The sequence below is a fragment of the Alosa sapidissima genome, chromosome 2, assembly GCF_018492685.1.
Source record: "Alosa sapidissima isolate fAloSap1 chromosome 2, fAloSap1.pri, whole genome shotgun sequence".
In the NCBI taxonomy this organism is placed as follows: domain Eukaryota; kingdom Metazoa; phylum Chordata; class Actinopteri; order Clupeiformes; family Clupeidae; genus Alosa; species Alosa sapidissima.
The window spans coordinates 7,605,057-7,620,328 of NC_055958.1; the positions used below are offsets into that span (position 1 = coordinate 7,605,057).

A 15,272-nucleotide genomic window follows, 5' to 3' on the forward strand; every position below is an offset into this window, starting at 1 on the left:
GATTCCCACACATTTTACCCTGTACCCTGTCTGACATTAATATAATAATGGAGCGGCCTGAATGCGGGACTATTGACGGCCCAACTCTGACTTCAATTGAACCCCATGCAGAGACACACACGCGCGCGCAGGACCACTTTGGGGGTGCCTCTTTTTTCGTTGCTCTCTCTCTCTCTCTCAGCAGGATTTGTCACCGCTGAAGTCAAATTATACTGTAGCCTAGGTGCTTCAACATCAACCGCTATCGACAGGAAAGGAAAACAAACATTTAGCGATCAGGAACCGTCAGGAATTTTGCAAATACAGAAGCATGACCGCCTAGGCTATAACGTAGAGAACATGGATGACTTCTCTATTTGACGTTCGATTGCGGACGTGAACAGACAGCTACAGACACGGAGCGCACATTGTACGTGAAAGATAATTAGTAGCAAAACAGCGATCAAATATTACATGGCAGTGCGTTTTGTTTTCAAATGTTTTCATGCATGTCTAGATAACAGGTGAGGGATGTTTAGGAGACTCGTAAATCCTCAAATTTAGGCTGCGCAAAGCACAGCACCTTTATTTGGCCATGGCTTGTATTCGAGTCAGCTATAATATAGTCCTTATTTCTTGCGTTTTATTGTGAGACATAGGCCTACTTTTCGTTTGGAGCGGCATGGGTAGGCTATCAAAAGCAGATGTTTAATTTGAGATTTAATTTACGTTCGGACTGTTGATTATATTGCTAAATATCGGGACTGATGACCACTGAAATCTGTGGGGTATTTAATGGCTTACTATTAAGTTTCATAGTGTCGGGAATTTCGATTGCCATCCACTTATTGCGAGATAAGGTATCCGCGCTTTCATTCATTCGTGTGCTGTGCTGCAAGGGAAACCTTATTCCGTATAGCCAAAGATGTCTAAGATAGCCTAAATGTAGTTATTTTTTAAATTATGCATGATTTACTTTTTTATAAAATTCATAGGCTGATGCCTGGCAGCAACAATTGTGTTTAAATGTAGGCTTCAGCCTCTAGCTCAGAAGGGTGCGGCATGCGACTAGCTCGAGAGCAATGAGAGCAACGTGTTGGAGACTCATGGTGTAAATGACTTTTCATTGGCAACAATACCAACCAACAATATAAAATATTAAGAAGAGCTCTTTTATGAGTTAAATTGAAACAAAATTATTCTGGCTTTTATTTGTCCAAATCTGAGGCCAGGCTATAAATAGAATCCCTGCCATAATTTGACGATTTAGGTATGCGCGTGTGTTTCAGGGTAGTGCAAGCACTAATCTCTGACTGAGGGGCCGTGCACACGACGCCGGTTTTTGTGAAACCGGTGAGGTTTTGTTAACAGTTACGCCTTGCATGTACACGACGCCGGCAGTTTAGGAGACTGAAACCGATAGCTTTTGAAACCGCCGTCTAACTTTCGCCATGTAGACGCCTGTAGGTGCGAAGCCAGGAACTTTATGACGAGCTAGTAATCAAGGATCTTTGACACAGCCCCACCTCTCAACTCAGCCACGGCACTCGACCTGACATGTTGCTTGTCAAAACAAACCAAACCATTTATTTATCATATTAAAATGTTTTTCTTTCCCCTGTCATGATTTATGTGCACAATGTAGCCTATCAGCTTTTAGTGGCTAAGTTAGAAGCACACGTTAGCTTAACTTAGTTAAACATTAGCTTACTGCATGTAAGTGTTTTCTCCAGTGGTGCTCAGACCTAATGCAATGCGTAGGCAAAGCATTTGAAATTTCACATAGCAGTCACATACCTTGAAAATTAACTTTATTAGTTTAACAGTTGAATTGAAACCCGAATTGTCTGTAGTCTCCTTATTTCATGCGACTGCTTAACCAGAGCACTTATTAGACATTCTCTGGCTTAACAAACTGTTTCAACAATGTTTTCTTCTACGCGATTCACGCAAAATTATCGTGATGCTTCTGCACAGCGGCGCCATCGACTGGTCTGGCATATGCACTACAGCACATTTAGCCGGTTACACCTCTGTGTGTACACGCGAGGTTTTTTCTTGCCGGAGTCGTTAAAGGTGTGAAAGCGTAAGAGAAAATCCACCCGGCGGTGTCGTGTAAACGGCCTCTGAAAGTGCACAGGACTTGTGCATTTGAGAGCGCTCTCTCGCGGCTGTAGACGTAATGTTTCACGTAGGGTTCATGTCAGTTAATATAAATTAACATTTAAAAACATGTTCAATTATATATTTTTTCATATATAAGTCGCACCTGACTATAAGTCGCAGGACCAGCCAAACTATGAAAAAAAGTGCGACTTATAGTCCGGAAAATACGTTACTTTCCATGAAATAGTCCAAATTTTCATTTTCAACATTTGATATGTTGTCTATGTCCTAAGACTTCTTCTCTGTTTTGGGGTTGTATATTGGCAAATGAGTTAATGATTTTGATTGTTTCATGAATTGAAATTAAAGGGTTTTCCTGGAACAGTAGTATGTCATCTGCATAGAGGCTGATTTTATGATGCATATTTTTGGTCCTAAAGCCTGTGATGAGCGTATCTTGACGTATGGCTAAAGGTTCAATGAAAATAGTGAATAATTGAGGTGAGAGTGGGCATCCTTGTCTAGTCCCCCTGTGCAATGTGAAGCTTTGTGAGGATAGTCCATTGGTGGTGATAGTGGCTGACTGTGAGGTGTGTAATAGTTTAACCCAATTAATGAATGAGTCCCCTAAGCCAAACCGCTCTAATGTGGAAAACAGGAATTTCCAATTGACTCTGTCAAATGCTTTCTCGGCGTCTAATGTGACGACGACTGTGTTGTTTTTTTTTGGCTGTACATTGATATGTAATATTAAACAATCTGCGTGTATTACTTGCGGCTAGCCTGCCTTTAACAAAACCTGTTTGATCTGGATGAATTATGGATGGAATGACCTTTTATAATCTGATTGCTAGAGCTTTGGTGATGGTTTTGTTGTCTACATTGATTAATGAAATTGGTCTGTAACTCGATGGCAGGGTCGGATCCTTATTGGATTTGAGTAGGAGCGAAACTGAAGCTGTGTTAGAAGTTGCCGGAAGTCTAGAATTGTGTTTTGATTCGTTTATCATTCGGATGAAGTGGAGCCAACATTGACCAGAAGTCTTTATAGAACTCGGCAGGGAAGCTTTGTTGCTTTGTTATTTGGCATTGATTTAAGCGCAGCATGGAATTCATCTTGTGATTGGAATTTCTAATTAGTTTTTTTGGTCCTTGTCAATTTTGGGTAGATTAATGTTCTTGAGAAAGTGGTTAATTTCTTTGTTGTCTGGTTCTTTTTCTGATTAGTAGAGGCGGTTGTAAAACTGATTCAAGATTTGATTCATTTCAATTAGTTCTTTGCTTCTTTTTATTTGATTTGCCAAGTATTTGCCAGATTTATTGCTATGGTGAAAGTGTTCCTGTCTTAATCTGTGTATTTAAAAATTGGGTTTGTTTGTTAATTATTTCATTGAGTTGTGGTTTATATTTATCTCATTTATTCGAGTTTCGACTGTTGGATTGGTCATGGTAATGTTTTCGAGATGTTTGATTTTTTGTTCTAGTTGTGTTTCCTTTTCCTTTTCTATTTTTTTTTTTTGTGGACTGAAAATGATATAATTCCTCTGAGTACTGTTTTTCCTGTTTCCCACAGAAGAGAAGGCGATGACTCTGGAGAATCATTCATTTCTAGAAAGAATGCCCACTATAAGGGCGTCAAATTGTGGATCTTGGAGGAGAAGCGCCATCTGGGTGTTGTTTTGTGTGTACGGGTCCTTGTCCATTTAATTGTGACAGGGGCGTGGTCGCTTATGATAATCAGATGGATTGTTGACTGGGTGATATTGGAGATCAGGGAGCATAAGTATATATACTCTTTTGATCCCGTGAGGGAAATTTGGTCTTTGCATTTATCCCAATCTGTGAATTAGTGAAACACACTCAGCACACAGTGAAGACACAGTGAGGTGAAGCACACACTAATCCCGACGCAGTGAGCTGCCTGCAACAACAGCGGCGCTCGGGGAGCAGTGAGGGGTTAGGTGCCTTGCTCAAGGGCACTTCAGCCGCGCCTACTGGTCGGGGTTCGAACCGCCAACCCTCCGGTTACAAGTCCGAAGCGCTAACCAGTAACTGTGTTGAAATCTCCTGCAATTATTACTGGGCAATCGGTCAGGTTTGATATGGCAGAGAAAAAGGACTGGAAAAAAGTTGGATCGTCTGAGTTTGGACCATATATATTTCCTATTGTAATTGGGTTATTGTCTATTGAGATATTGATGATAATATAGCACCCTTCAGTGTCAGCGATAGTAGTGTTATGAGTAAATGAAATCTTTTTATGAATCAAGTATTCAGACTCCTCGTTGTTTTGTATTGTAATTTGCTAAAAAAATACCTGATTATACTGAGCTGATTTGATTCTGTTGCGATCAGATTCTGCCAGGTGAGTTTTTTTCAGGTGAATTTATTTAAATGGTCAAACACTTTGGCCCTCTTTGCCTGAGACCCGATACCACAAATATTCCATGTTAGGAGAGACAATGTGGACATACTGTAGGGTCATTCCATGTAAATTCAACAAGGGCCCATGCACTTAGGTCTCAAAAAATTCAGAAAAAATATTACCAGGTGTACCTATGTTACCCAGGAGACACTGTAAAATTACTTTTATGTAAGATCAGTACTTTCCAAGATACAGCCAGTTTGACAGTGAGAGGGGGGTGTCGATTTTGTTCAGCCTCTTTTTTTTGTCAAAGCATGCTGGTACATAAATAGGAATAGTATGTAGCAAAATTGTCACATTTGGTCTGGATGATCTTGCATGGTCATAGCTGTACCTCAAAGTTGATCGAAATGTTATTGGAGTTTTTGGCTGGGCTCTGTTTAGGCCTTCAGAAGACATATTTGTACTGAACATAGGCTGTTGATTTATTTTCCTTACTGAGATAAGTAGAAACACTCTCACAAAAAGCAATGAACAGAAAATAAATTCCTTCAGGGTCTGAACAGCAGACTTCACAAGATTTTTTATATTGTTTTCTTTATTCTCCATGATCCCTTATTTTAAAAACACCAATTTGACTTGTCTTATGCAAATCTTTCTTTTTTACTTTTTACTTTCCCTGAACATGGGCACCATTGAGATCAATATGTTTTGTATAGAGTTACCACAGGTTACTCTACACAACCACAGGTGGCACTGTGGTAGCTCTATCTAAAACATATTGATTGGGTCTAAAATAAATATAAAGCATTGTTTCATGGTGAAAGGTTGTTATTAAGGTTGTTGTTAATTAGCATAATTGTCAGTTAAAAAATTTGAGTAATGTGGTCAATTCTTTTAGTTTTCGTGAGAACCCAAGATGCTGCGTTTTGTATCATCTGAAGCTTTTTGATAGTCTTTTTAGGAAGGCCTGTAAAAAAGCCCAGTAATCAATCCTACTGGAGATAAATGCATGAATGAGTTTTTCTAAAGTATGTTTTGACATCAGCCCTCAAAGTTTGGTAATGTTTTTGATGTGGTAAAAAGCTGATTTAGTTATTACTTTCATGTGGCTGTTGAAACAATATCCTTTGCTTTGGACCCTTTTGTGTTATTTATGATAATTTAGCCAAGTAGGAGCATATAGAGGTTGAATAATAGTGGCCCTAAGATTCACACATGCTATATATTGTGTTTTAGAAGTCTAGGCTACCCAGATCTGCCACAATTTCATGTGTTAATACTTGCATTGATTTTTTGAAGCATATTACCCTGCAGAGTAAAACACATTGATAAGACCAGTACAATGCAGATATTGAGAGTTTGAGAATTGAGGGTTTGAGAATGGAATAAGAGTGTAGGGATTAGGGATCTAATTACCCATGATTACATGATAGTTTGTCCAAACTTGCTATATCTGTAGCAGGTATAAGGATGTGACCTTATATCTAAGACAGTCTTTGACATGAAACTTGCTGTGAGTGCTAAAAGCAATTTTCTGACATAATAGCATCAGGTTGCCTTGGCAACTCTGGCCTGCTGATTTACTTGACCCCCTCATCACTGCTTGCAGCCATATATTTTCAACACGCATCATTTGTTTATGTGAAAGTGAAAGACAATTTGCAACCCGCGAATGTCGCGTTTGTTTGTCTGTGCCACAAATTGTCATAACCGTACTATGACGTATGTGGAGAGCTCGCAGAGTGCTAATGCCTCTAATTAGCAAATGAATGCAGCGAAACCACGTCTGGCCAGGCCTGGCTTGAATATCCTTACTCAGTATTCGATGAAACCACTACTTTCAAACAAGAAAAATCACTCGTGATTGGCAGCAAAACCACACCTGGCCAGGCCAGGCTTGAATTTCCTTACTCAGTATTGGATGAAACCACAACTTTCAGACAAGAAAAATCACTCGTGATTGCTTGGTAAATCTGTCACTATACACGGGTTTCCCGTTTACCAACAAAATTAGATGCGCGCGCAGCCGTGAGGCAGAAGACGCTTGGTGGCCGTCCACAACGTTATAAACTTAACCTAAATAGTCGACTGCTGTAAGCTACAATCTGATTTTTTTGTATACCCCTGTTGTCTCAATGATAATAACATCTCATTTCAGACTATATTTCAAAGTTTGACGATCATTTGGATTATTAATATAACATCGTATTTTGTCATTTTTGGCGAAGACATGCATTCTGTTAGGGATATTGAACATATTTAACATTCTCTAACCATCGTGATTTCGAATTGGTGCAGTTTTCAGCACAAAAACTAATTTTATTCTTTTGCTCTTTTGCATTGCTCTATGCTGTTCTATGCTGCTTTCTGCCTCTTGGTTGCGCACGCATGTTTTCGTGACGTTCCATAGAAATCCATGTATTGGTCACCCTGGCTCATAATAAATGTAAACCCCAATAATAAAAATAATAATGCGTGTGTGTATGTGTTTTTATATATATATATATATATATATATATATATATATATATATATATATATATATACATACAGTGTATGTATATATATATATATATATTTTTATTTATTTTATTTTTTTATTCATATTTATTATGATGTATAGCCTATTCATGTCATTGTTATCCTATGTAGGCTACACTATTATTACCATCAAGGACATGAATGAATTTATAGAGGAAAGGAACATTTGCCAGGAACATGTTTATGCTAAGAAAGAGCTTTATTAAAGCAAACACACAACTATGTGCAAAGCGAGGATCTGCCCACACAACATATGGGTAGCTCATAAGCAGCCCAAAAGCTACAACTCCGTGAACTGGCTGTTTGCCGCCTCGGGGTTGTAAGTAACTGGCGGTTCTTTCTGGCAGGCAGTTCTGCATATATTTTTGTTGAATGAAGACAGTGATAAAGACAATCATTTATATATTTGCCTCTGAAATTCTCATTGTGTTGGTGTGAAGGGAAAATCCGAATCTAAACTTGAGTCTATCGACTGTTTTAAGTCAGGTTACATTATTGGAGCTTGCAGGGAACAGACATCTCACCCAGCATCATTTCTGCCTGTTGAGCGTATTGCTGGGAGTTGTGTGGTTAACACATCCACTGTTTAAGCAAGACCAAAGGCCACAGTCATGCCAGCATGCACAGTTCACTCCCCCTGCCAACCTGATTTGCATTTGTATAGCTCACAGCATTTTCATTTACATGTTAAAGCCTCCCTAGGAGGAGGGGGGTCATGGGGGTACGACTGCCAAGCAAGGCCCATGTCAATTTCTAACAATTCATGGCCGTTTTCGGCATTGCCTGCAAACTGCCGTGAATAGCCATTAACCTGACCTTCCACGACAATCTACAGTGCCGCATACTGACGTAAATCACACTTTTCATGCAGTGTTATCTGTGTTTGGATTGTTTTGTGTGTAGAACATGGCATTTCAAGGAGATCAGAAGGTGAAAATAGAGATTCTACGGTCATTAGGGACAGACCAACTCTTCTGCCTACTCTCTGATGCTGATGCAATTGTACTAATGAAGACGCTTGGCCTACTTCGCAACCTGCTGTCAACACGTGTGGTAAGTCATGTAGATTCATATATTCAGCGTCCTTTCACATGGTGGTTGCTATGCTAAATAATTGCGAGGTTGTTGCTAGGGTAATCACAATGGTTGCTAGGGCGTTGCTAGGGTACAAATGGTGGTTGGTATGTCAAATAAACCGGTTGCTATGCTGTTTGCTTGGGTAATCAAACCAGAGTTTCCGCTAGAAAAAAATGGTGCCGGTCAAAGTGACCGGCAGAGGTTTCGTTTTCTGGACATTTTGATGATATGCCGGTCAAATATCCTATTATCGCTTCTTAATTAGTCAAGTTGAGGAAAACTGGAGACAGGCTATGTAGCTTAACCCTTAGAACCCTAAGCTGTTTTTAGGGCATTTTCACTACCTTTATTCATAAGGATTTATTCTGGTCATTGTAAGTGCCACACACACATATTATATATTGTTTTTTTTCAGCAGAGTCTAGGCTATCCAGATCATTCCATGTATTAGTACTAGCATTGATTTTATTTAGATTTTTAAAGAATTAAAATATAAAAAGCGTATTATAAAAATTCTTATATTTCGACATGTATCTCACCACAGCAAGCTCATAGCTCTACATGCATTTCATGTGTGTGTAGGGCAGACTGTCCTGAATCGGGCAATATAATTGCCATGTTGGAGGGATACTCTGGGGCTGAGCAATTTACAGAAATATGTGGTGTGTGATTTACGGAAATAAATGCCATTTTTTTATTTAGTGATGAAAAATGACCTTTCTGCGCTCCATATCTGTGACACGAACTGATCTGACCTGACTTGACCCAAGGTTGCGTGTTATGCACTCATAATGATTCTCAACTTTTTACTGGATTGCCATGAACAAAGTAAAGGCAAAAAAGTTGTTTCTTTGTTGAACAAATTGGGATGCAATGTGAGCCGTGAATTGGATGCCATGCAGGAATTTGCTAGGATCTCAAAACCGGATAATGAACATGCTTTGCCATAGAGAAACACCCGATAGCGTTGGATTATAAACATGCTTTGCCACAAGAACAGACAAAAACGTGGGGTAAGTCCAGCTATATGAAGTTATTATTTTGCTGTCACTTCGTCTGTTTTATAACCCTGAATGATGTACTTGGTATCAAATGATAGCTCTGTGTCTCCTCCTTCATCTGACATGCGTGGCATATCTATCCGATCACGGGTCCGCGAGTAATTCAAACGAGAGTAATGGGTGTGCAGCGTTGGTTTGTGTACATGACATTATTTTGCAGTCACTTCATCTGTTTTTATAAGCCAGAAGGATCGATAAACATGGTACCAATGGATAGCCCTGTGTCCCCTCTATCATCTGATATGCTTGATCGTACAGACAAGTGTGTAGTCTCTTTGGAAAGCCCCACTTCTGCTCTGTCATGCAATAAAGGTTTCATCTCGCTGCGATGAACAGCAATGTAACAGAGAGAAAGGGTGTGTTTTTTGACGCACTTTGCGTCAATCGGGTTCTAAGGGTTAAAGAATGATATAATCAGGCTGAATAGAATGCAACATGTTCATTAGCCTAACTTACGTAAACATGCCTAACAAGATCTAGTATCAGTATGTATGTTTTCATGGACAGCAAGAGTCCGCTTCGTTCATCGTTTTAAAAAGGCTACGTTGTTTGTTGCTGCTACCCACGTTATCTCCAGTGGTTCCATTGTTTAACTTGCACAGATGCGAATCAATTTACCTTTTGAAAACACCAATCAGCACTCTGGAATCAAGCGTCCAAAGGAGACCACGCAGACAGAATTCGGCTAAACTGTTGTTCCTTTATTTACCGTATTGCAATGAAAACACAATCTAAACAATGGCTGAACTGAGTCTGAGTCAATGCAATAGGGTGAAGGCAATGTTACCAGCTGGTACCCTCGCTGAGATCGATCTGACCCTCCGCTGGCTAAGTTCTACCGTATATACGCCCTTGGCTGTCCCCGGAGCGCCTCCTCCCTGGGACGTCACCAGAACGCTGCTCAGCCAATTAATGTTCAGGGGACGTTTTACAATGGTGGAAACCACGTCCCCTTTTTACATTCTTACAGTGTCATTGCCACTATCTGGGCCTTCAGGTCCTTTTATGGTATTGTGTTAAACGCTCTTCTGTTGTTTGTTTCGACCAGCTGGCACTTCACCCTCACCCTGTGCTGACAGCCAACCCATCAATTCATAGCATGTACAATCATGCCCTCATAAAAGAGGAAGAACATGTCTGTATTGAAACTTATGCACGAGACAGAACATTAAAAGAGGACTAAGAAAAGAGGAAGAATCTGTTTGTATCTAAACTCATAAACCAGACAGAGCGAAAAGATAGAAGACTTATGACCTGGACATGACCCTCAGATCAACAGAAAAAGAGGAACAACATGAAGAAAGAAATATCATGAAAAGAGTGACATTATGAAGAGAGAAACTTGTAGAAGCGGAGAAACAATAATAGTACCCCTGATACACAATATTAATAAAGTAAATAGAATAGTTTGAATGCATTGATTACATTAACAATGAAAGTACCTGCGTTGTGCAGGTATTGTATTGTGTCTTGTGTATCTCAAGCAAGGAAACATTCCATAGGAAAACCCCGACATATTCCCTCCTTTGAGGCTAAAATAGCCTCACTATGCAGCAGAAGCAGATCTAAACATTTGGGCGTGCCGTGACCAAACACACCATCACGACACCCCGAATCTAGGTGCACACAAGCATGTTTTATCATCATCAGAAAAATATTACGTATGACAGTTGACTATGCAATGAGCTGTGTGACTAACTGGATCTGGGACGCTCGGACTTGGTGACAGGGAACCCGATTCTGTAGAACTTCCAATAGGCTGAGGCCCGAGACGGATTTTTCCCCTAGAAGCGACTATTATGCTAGTTGCTCTATACATCTATGTGGGTCGCAACGGCCATCCTGCCAAATTGGAATTTCGCAACGATTTCATGGGTCCACCCATCACTGGTTCTCGGGTCCAGTTCCTCTACGTCTATAAACTAAGCCCATGACTATACCTGGATATATATATATTTGTATCTCTGCTTGCGGGAGTATAGATTGGCCTTCTCGGCCTGCACACTTCAAACCTCCTCCCCTCGGTGTGTCCTTCACCCCTCTTTGATGTCATGGCCCCTTTCGGGCCATTGTGGGCGTCACCGGCCGCAAGTGCACGCCTCACTGGAGTAGGGGCATTGTGGCAGCGCCCTGCCTTAGGTTGCCCGGCTGGCCATATAGGGTCTTACCCGTCCTCAGGCGCTGCCTGGGCCACAAACTCCGCCACACCCACCGGTGGGCCGGGGTTGACACACAGCGGGTTGGAGTGGAGTCAATGTCATGTACACAATGACCTCCGAGCAAGCAATACTATCCAACTTTTCTGGATGTCCTTGCAGAGTGAGGGCTAGTCCTCTATAAACTTAAGTTACCTATGCAAAGCATTCCCAACTTCACCCTGTCTTATCGCACTATGGCTTCCCTGGGACGATAATTCGTGTCTGGCCCATCACCCGTGACTTTATCTTTTGCCTCTGTCACCCGAGCGTGCCCGTTCCTGTCTTGTGGGTTACTTATCAGTGTATCTGTGTGAGTGTAAGCAAGTGAGTCAGTGTTGTGTGTTAGGGATGGGCGACTCGCAGGACCCCATCCCTATACTTGCCAAATTGGAGGCGGAGGAAGGCCATCAGTCTCCTCCTCGCCTTCCCCAACCGAATCTCCTCTAGCTCTTCTTCCATTCCCTGGACCATGTATTATTGTTCAAGGGGGTTGAGAAGAGGGCGTAGCTGGTGGCCACCTGTTCTGATGAAGTCGACGTGTTCTTCCTCGTCGGTTGCTTCCAGTCTAGCGCTAGAGTTTTGTTCAAAGGTGTAGTAGTCAACCCCGTCGATGGTGTCACACGCTCTGTGGTGTGGGGATGGCGCTGCTTCCCCTTCTTCCCTTTGTGCCTCCGTCGGTACATCTTCAGCTTTGGTGCGACTTTCTCCTTCGGGCATGGGCATGATCAGAGGGTTGAAGGCGGAACTGGTCGCGGGGTCAGCAGAAGGGGTAGCTGCTGCGTCTCCGGATACCTGGGATTCGGGAGTGGCCTCAGCACTGGATGGCGGTGACCCACCTCTCCAACTCTGCCCTGGTTTGCTCCAATCATCCCCAGCACCTGCAGAAACAGATGAGGGAGGGAAAACACCATCTCTCCTAGGCACGCCAGGCCCAGGGCCATTATCAGGAGCCGGCAGCATACTCCCTGTCGCATCCCCACTCGTACTCGGTCTTCCTCCCGGTTCCCCACCACCATCATCCTCCCCAAGGGAGTCTGGTGGGGGCCCCGGTGGTCCCTGGCCTTCTTCGGTTGTCCCCCGACTCTTCTTCTCTGCGTGGCACCGCCCTGTAACGAGTTAAGGTGATACCACAAATCTGATCCTTCAACTCTTACCGCTCTCCGAGTGGCCTGGGTGACCTTATAGAGTCCCTCTGCTCTAGGGTCGAGGCATGACCTTTTGAACACCCTTAAGTACACCCAGTCTCCCACTCGTATGGGCCATTCTTCAGTCCTCTCCAGGATCCTTTCTCTGCTCATTTGTTCATTGAAGATTGCCCTGTGAACTTGAGAGTTGTTTAGTGTAACTGCTTATCTCGTCCTCTAGTATCTCTAGAGGGGGTTGTCTGTCCCCACTGATTCGTGGGGTGGGCAAGGCCCTTCCGGTCACCATTTTGTGTGGTGTCAAATGGGTTGTGCGATTCTTTTAGCAATGCATTTTCATCAGTACAATCGGCAGCGCATCCACCAAATTTAGGTATGAGCTAAGGCTGATCTTACAAATGTTGTTTTTCAATGTCTGGTTTATGGGGTTGACAACTCTCACTCTTCCTCCATCAGGCATTTCAGCGATAGCCGGGCCTTGATCCTGCACCTGACAGTGTGCCTTGCATTTGCAAATTGCCAGTAGTTTTTGTCGCATTATTGCAGCTAACAATAACTGAATTTGTTCCAGGTGTTGGGTGGGGCTACCATCCGATTTTCTTTTTTAAATCTCTCTGCTTCCACTGTGCGCCGTGCACGTGACAAACATTGTGGGCGTACGTGCCCCGGGCTACCCGAGGTCGCTTATTTGGTGTCCATATTTGGAGAATATCATTCGTTCCATGTCGGGCTCCAATTAGCCAATCTAGTAGACCTGTTGGATGTCTTTTGGTGGGGGCTCTGTCATCATCAGAGCCATCTCTAAGATGCGAAGAATTTACAGACTTCTTCAAAAACAAAGTAATTTCTATAAAGGAGGCTATTGGTAACATAGGTAATATGTTTCATAGTAGACCCAAAAACAGCCCCCCAAAATTAAGGTTCTTTAGCACTATTACTCAATCTGACCTTAGTAAAATTATAACTCAAACCGGCTCCTCAACATGTGCTTTGGATCCAATCCCTACTAGATTCCTCAAAAATGTACATGATAGCTTAGCTCCCTTTATTCTCAAGGTAATAAATACCTCATTAGAAACAGGTATATTTCCAACTGCTTTTAAAACCGCTGTTGTGAAACCTTTACTTAAAAAGTCGAATCTTGACCATACTAATCTGAGCAACTACAGGCCTATATCAAACCTACCGTTCCTGAGCAAAGTACTTGAAAAAGTCGTTTGTAATCAGTTAAATACCTTCCTCAATGAAAACAGTATCTTTGAAAAATTCCAATCAGGTTTTAGATCAAATCACAGCACAGAAACGGCTCTAGTAAAAATAGTCAATGATCTTAGACTGGCTACTGACACAAAGTCTCAATCCTTATTCTTCTAGATTTGAGTGCGGCATTTGACACCATTGATCATAGCATCCTAATTCACCGCCTTGCGAAGTGGGTGGGTCTCTCTGATAATGCTCTAAACTGGTTTCAAACCTACATTACTGGCAGAGATTTTTATATCAGTCAAGATCATGTGTCTGTAAAACATGACTTGCCTTTTGGTGTGGCCCAGGGGAGCTGTCTTGGTCCCCTGCTCTTTTCCCTATATATGCTTCCGTTGGGAAACATCATAAATCAGCATAATGTAAACTTCCACACCAAGCAGATGATACCCAATTGTATATTTCTGTGGAGCCAACTAACCCAGATGGCCTTTGCTCCCTCACTGCATGCCTAACCTCAATTAATCAGTGGATGAGCAACATTTTTTGAAACTTAATTATGACAAAACAGAGCTACTTTTGGTTGGACCAAAGCGAGACATTGTTCTTAGTAATCTGGGGAACTTGGCGCACCAGGTCAAACCAAAAGTAACAAGCCTCGGTGTCATCTTAGATGCAGAGTTAAGTTTTAAGCCCCATATCAGTAAAATTACTCAGGCAGCCTATTTCCACCTGAGAAACATTGCCAAAGTGCGGCCCTTTTTAACTCAACTAGATGCAGAAAAACTTCATGCCTTTATCACAAGCAGGTTAGACTACTGCAATTCACTTTTCACTGGTCTTCCCAAAAAACATCTAAAGAAATTGGCACTCATACAGAACTCTGTGGCTAGGCTTTTAACTAAGACCAAGAAGAGAGAACACATCACCCCTGTGTTGGCTGAACTGCACTGGCTCCCTGTTTCCTATAGAATTGATTTTAAGGTTATGTTAATTACTTACAAAGCTCTGAATGGCATAGCACCTTCATAAATCTCTGATCTTTTAATACCTTATCAATCACAAAGGAAACTTTAATCATCCAATTCAAAGATTCAAATCTTTTAATTGTACCCAAAGTGCTCCACAAGCAAAGTGGAGAAGCTGCTTTTATCCATTATGCCCCAAAACTATGGAACACCCTGCCTCTGTACATCAAGCAGGCGAGTTTTTTTTTTTTTTAAAGATATGAAAACATAAACATACCTGTATAGGAAAGCCTTGTTAACTCATCTTATCCTGTAGACTACTTTTTCAGATTATTCTACATCTGCTGAGCCAGTCTTGAATGTCTGTGTTGAATAATTAAAAGTTAAATAATTGCGACATATGTTAAGAACAAGCTAAGGCTGGCTGCTTGGAGTCCGCATCAACGGCGCCTAAGCATTTGTTAGCCTCGGCATTTGTCAGCAAAGCCTTTATATATCCATAGTAGTATAATAGTATTTCTGATATGTTGCTGATTGGATCATAAACGGCCACAACAATGAAGAAAAGTGAAAGTGATTGATAATGACTGACTGACTATTATTGTGTTACATGCTCCAAATGTAAAGCA

At 41.6% G+C, this 15,272-nt stretch overlaps 1 protein-coding gene across 5 annotated transcripts in view; it reads left to right on the plus strand.

The window, feature by feature from the left end:
• armc8 (armadillo repeat containing 8) overlaps positions 1 to 15,272 on the plus strand; it is a 273,575-nt gene that overhangs the window by 205,499 nt on the left and 52,804 nt on the right. For all 5 annotated transcript variants that reach the window (XR_006024507.1, XR_006024506.1, XR_006024508.1 and 2 more), the window contains exon 17: positions 7,898 to 8,047. Coding sequence is in view for 2 of the 5 variants with exons in the window: in XM_042067501.1 (XP_041923435.1) it covers positions 7,898 to 8,047 (150 nt within the window). In the remaining 3 variants the exon portion in view is untranslated. The remainder of the gene's footprint in view (positions 1 to 7,897; positions 8,048 to 15,272) is intronic.